The sequence below is a fragment of the Anarrhichthys ocellatus genome, unplaced genomic scaffold (genome assembly GCF_004355925.1).
Source record: "Anarrhichthys ocellatus isolate YVR2014 unplaced genomic scaffold, GSC_Weel_1.0 scaffold4241, whole genome shotgun sequence".
Classification (NCBI taxonomy): domain Eukaryota; kingdom Metazoa; phylum Chordata; class Actinopteri; order Perciformes; family Anarhichadidae; genus Anarrhichthys; species Anarrhichthys ocellatus.
In genome coordinates this window covers 253-4,665 of record NW_022284215.1, presented here as the reverse complement: position 1 = coordinate 4,665, position 4,413 = coordinate 253, and the positions used below count along the sequence as shown (strand labels likewise).

General features: G+C 47.0%; 1 protein-coding gene across 1 annotated transcript; it reads right to left on the bottom strand.

The window, feature by feature from the left end:
* Window positions 1–154: 154 nt before the first annotated feature.
* Window positions 155–4,127, bottom strand: LOC116379396 (glutamate receptor 2-like). The gene is made up of 5 exons (XM_031841351.1): window positions 3,794–4,127; window positions 3,537–3,654; window positions 3,295–3,430; window positions 1,987–2,185; window positions 155–1,588 (listed from the first exon to the last, which is right to left on the bottom strand). Exons 1-5 carry the CDS (start codon window positions 3,932–3,934, stop codon window positions 1,250–1,252), a joined length of 933 nt encoding a protein of 310 aa, XP_031697211.1. The 5' UTR covers window positions 3,935–4,127; the 3' UTR covers window positions 155–1,249.
* Window positions 4,128–4,413: the final 286 nt, after the last annotated feature.

The following is a 4,413-nucleotide window of genomic DNA, read 5'->3' as shown; positions in this document are numbered from 1 at the left end:
GATGGATGGATGGATGGGTAGATGGATGGATGGGTAGATGGATGGATGGATGGGTAGATGGATGGATGGGTAGATGGATGGATGGATGGATGGGTAGATGGATGGATGGGTAGATGGATGAATGGATGGATAGAGGTCAGTATTGTGGTGATTGTAGACAGGCAGGTTGGCAATCAGACAGGCATTACAGACGACATGACAACAAACAGGGAAACAGGCCGACAGACTGAAACACAGACAGAAACACACACATATGGACAAAGACGAACAAAAAAAAGAGAGAGAGACAAGACAGACAAAGAGACAGATTAACAGACTGACAGTCGGACAGACAGACAGACAGACACACACAGTAAACTGACAGACTGTTAGGACCTGTTTCTAAAACCTGGATGTGTTGTTAACGGAGGGCTTCGTGCTCTGCAGAGGTCGGACCAAGTCACAGAGTCTCTTTAGTTCTAAGACCAGAACAAGTCACTGAGTCTCTTTAGTTCCAAGACCAGAACAAGTCACCGAGTCTCTTTAGTTCTCTTTAGTTTAATAATGTATTTTATCATTAAGTCACACTTGAAAAACTAGAAATACTTTGTCATTACTACGTCTTTCAAGTATTTATACTTGTCAGAGTACAATATTCACTAATAAACTTCTCATTTAGTTTCACAGTTCATGACTCAAAGAGGTAAAACAGGAGAGAGTTTGTCAGAACTTATTTTCTTCTTCTTCCATTAATCCTGTGTCGACCCCTCAGATGTATCTGGTGACACTGTGGAGGGGCTCGGGCCCTAGGTTGGGACCCACTGGACTAAACTCTCTGACTGTATATAACTTAGTTACAGTAACATGCTGCTGCAGTACTCACTATCTGATAATATAATATATAGACACACATTGGTGACATTCTACTGCACAATGAGTACTTTTCCCAGTAATGCTTGTGTACTTTTGTGAATGTTTAGGACATTTACTTGTACTGGAGTATTTTCACAGTTTTTACTGGTACTTTTACTGAGCGTACTTCCTCCAAAACTCAACTATTGTGACATGAAAACCCATGAGATCCTCCCAGTCCTCTATCTCATCACACTATCACCCTGATGGTGTAAGAAATGCCCTTTCCTGTCGAGTCACTGCTGCTCTGATCCAAGTCCTCCAGATGTTCTCAAGTCCAGTCTGAAGTCATCACACATGAGTTGAGTCCAGACCTCTGCAGAGGTTCCCAGAACTTATTCATGTTATGAAACAAAGTTTAATACATCGAGGTGATAAAAGAATGATAGTAACACAACATGTCATCACACAGACACCACAGGACACCAACATGGAGACTCAGAGTGTACCTGAGGGCCGATCCTTTGGGCGTGGCCACTCCGTAACCTTTGGAGTCCAGGTTTCCTCCTACTTTCATGGTGTCGCAGGGCTTCCTCTGCTCAATGTACTCGTTCATGGACGACTCCAGCAGGTAGGCGTACTTCCCCTTCGACTTCCTGACCCTCATCACGCCCTCGGGGGTGCTCTTGACGAACACCGTGGGGTCGGCGCTCCGCATGTACGACCACATCTTCTCAAAGACGGCGATCTTTGACCGCTAAAGTAGAAGAAGAAAGAGGTCATCAGGGTGTCATGTAGACTCCTTTCTGTTTAGGCACAGTAACTGAAGCTAGCTAACGCTGGCTGTCAGGTTTCCTTAATAACAGCTGAAGAACAGCTGTTCTGCTCTAAAGTCATGTTCTACTTCTACTTCTACTCATCATGGTTCTGTTTCCACAGAGGAGCAGGGCTTTTATTTTGAAGTGAACAACCAAAGCCACACAGAGAGAGATGTGACCGGAGAAGAAGAAAGCCTGTTTGGTGTTCAGACGTGTTTTACAGCTCTTCACTTAAGAAAGTCAAAGAATGCAGAACATGGTCGTCTTCAGAGCAACAGAGAAGAAGAGAACGAAGCGCTTCACAGTTCCTAACAGAACCCATGTCAGAAGGCCTCACCTTGAAGAACTCTTTGGTGGAGCCTCCATCCAGAGTACCGTAGGCGATCTCGGTCTGCTTGGCCAGGTCCTCTGAGCCCTCGATGGGCGACACCATCCTCTCCACGGTGAGGAAGGCGGCCAGGTTGGCTGTATAGGAGGAGATGATGATGAGGGTGAAGAACCACCAAACTCCTCCCACGATTCGACCGGAGAGAGACCTGAGGAAGAAGACGGGTCAGTGTCATCTCTCTGGACCCACAACGTCACCACGACAGTGTGATGGTCTGTGAACATCAACAGCACCACACGGTGTACTTTGACTTTGTTATGGTCATTTATACTGTTTATTTCTTCATAGAAACACTTCAGATGATAAGGACATAACATACAGTGTTGTTGTTGTCATTATTGTTTGTAGTGAAGTCTAGTAATGAGCTCAGAGCTCGTGTTGGAAGGTAAACATCATAATTCATCTCTCATATGTTTCATATTAACGTGAACACATCTCCTTCATTCATAGTCCCAGAGGATGAGGATGATGATCTTAACTGCTCCTAAAACACACACACACACACACACACACACACACACACACACTGCAGTAGATCTAGAATAGAAACAGCCTCAGGCCTTCACACAGCTGTAACATACAACTGACCCGGCAGCACGTCACACAGGATTGTCTCATGATAACGTGTGTGTGTGTGTGTGTGTGTGTGTGTGTGTGTGTGTGAGACGTGTCCACATTAATACGTTCTGTAGACCACTGATGGATTGCTTATGTATCTGTGTGTGTTACTGTGCTTGTGAGGACAGTGTTAGTACAAGGTGAGGGCTGTGGGTGAGGCAGGAGACGATTAGCTTAGCTTAGCATAAAGACTGGAATCAGAGGGGAACAGCTAGCCTGGCTCTACCTAGAGAGAGTTAATAATCCATAATGTGTGTGAAACATGTTGTGGAAGTCTCAGATATCCTGGTTCATGACATCATCTGGAGCTGTGTTCACACGCCAGCTGTTCAGCACATCTGTAAGAGCACTAAACACACTGAGCTGTGATCAAATCACAATAAACTCAGACTCATGATGCAGGAATAACTACACAATGATGAAGATTAGGAACAAGTCTGAATCCATGTTTGGACAAACAAATAACTTTTAAAATGTTTGTTTCCTGAATAGAGTCTGCTTCTATCAGTGCTAAGCTAAATGCTAACATTGTAGCAGCTCCATCAGCACTCAACATGACATCATACTCATCACTTTAAAACATGTGTTTGTGTGTGTGTTGTGTTGGTCCAGGTCTTGGTCCTGGTCCAGGTGTCCTACCTGGGTGAGATGTCACAGCCCTGCTGCATGAAGGCCCCCAGTGAGAACCACAGAGAGTTAAAGATCCCAAAGTCGTTGGTGTGCTCCAGAGTCTCCTTCTCCTTCTGCTGGTTCTGGTTCTGGTTCTGAGGGAACCCTGAGGAACGCCACCATTATCATCGTGTTACTGAGGGACCAGATTCACATGGGACCACCAGGAACATACATGATGAAGGTGATGATGATGATGAAGATGAAGATACCTGGAGAGTGAGCCAGTTCAGAGGAGGAAGTGGGCAGAGCTCGACGAGAGGAGGGCAGAGTCTCATCTTCATCATCAGACTCCTCCCCCTGCCACTCATAGGGGCTGAAGCGGCTCACCTGAGACACAGGAGGACTGTCAGCTCAGGTAGTACAAGTACCAGTACTATCAGCTTCAGGTACTAGTACACAAGGACTGTCAGCTTCAGTAAAAGTACACAAATACTATCAGCTTCAAGTAGTAGAAGTACCCTCTCACCAGGAACAGCACCACGCTGACTCCGATGTAGGCGAACACGATGCACATCCAGATCTCGTAGGCCAGCGGGTCGAGGAAGGAGAACACTCCAGGTTTGGACTTGATGGGCTTCTTGATCATGATGGAGATCCCCAGAGACATGAAGGGTTTGGTGAAGTCAATCACCTGCTCTCTGACCAGAGTGATGGTGAGCGGGGCCACGGCCACGTCAGCCTTCTGCACACACACACCACATCCTGTTCATCACCAACACAAACACCGCACTGCTGCACCAACACGTGGATCAATACGCCACTGAAAGTAGTCCCTAACAAAGTCTCTTCTCCTCTCCTCCTCTCCTCCTCTCCTCTCCTCTCCCCTCCTCTCCTCCCCTCCTCTCTCCCCTCCCCTCCCCTCCCCTCCTCTCTCCCCTCCCCTCCCCTCCTCTCCTCCCCTCCTCTCCCCTCTCTCTCCTCTCCTCTCCTCTCCTCTCTCCTCTCTCCTCCTCTCCTCTCCTCTCCTCTCTCCTCTGTTTCCGTTTCCGGTTGCGTGTGAGTGTGAGTGGTGGACGTGAGAGTGGCGCGGAGGTTTGATTGTACTTTCACTGCTTTGGGTTTTGTTCCTCTGTTCTTCTGTCTCTG

What these genes read in the sequence shown, in the direction of transcription:
- LOC116379396 (XM_031841351.1), bottom strand. Translation starts at nt 3,934, where the DNA reads ATGTCTCTGGGGATCTCCATCATGATCAAGAAGCCCATCAAGTCCAAA. An exon ending in GGCTGTGACATCTCACCCAG is followed by an intron (nt 2,186 to 3,294) that starts GTAGGACACCTG and finishes CTTCTTCCTCAG; the next exon opens with GTCTCTCTCCGGTCGAATCG. An exon ending in CCACCAAAGAGTTCTTCAAG is followed by an intron (nt 1,589 to 1,986) that starts GTGAGGCCTTCT and finishes CTTCTACTTTAG; the next exon opens with CGGTCAAAGATCGCCGTCTT.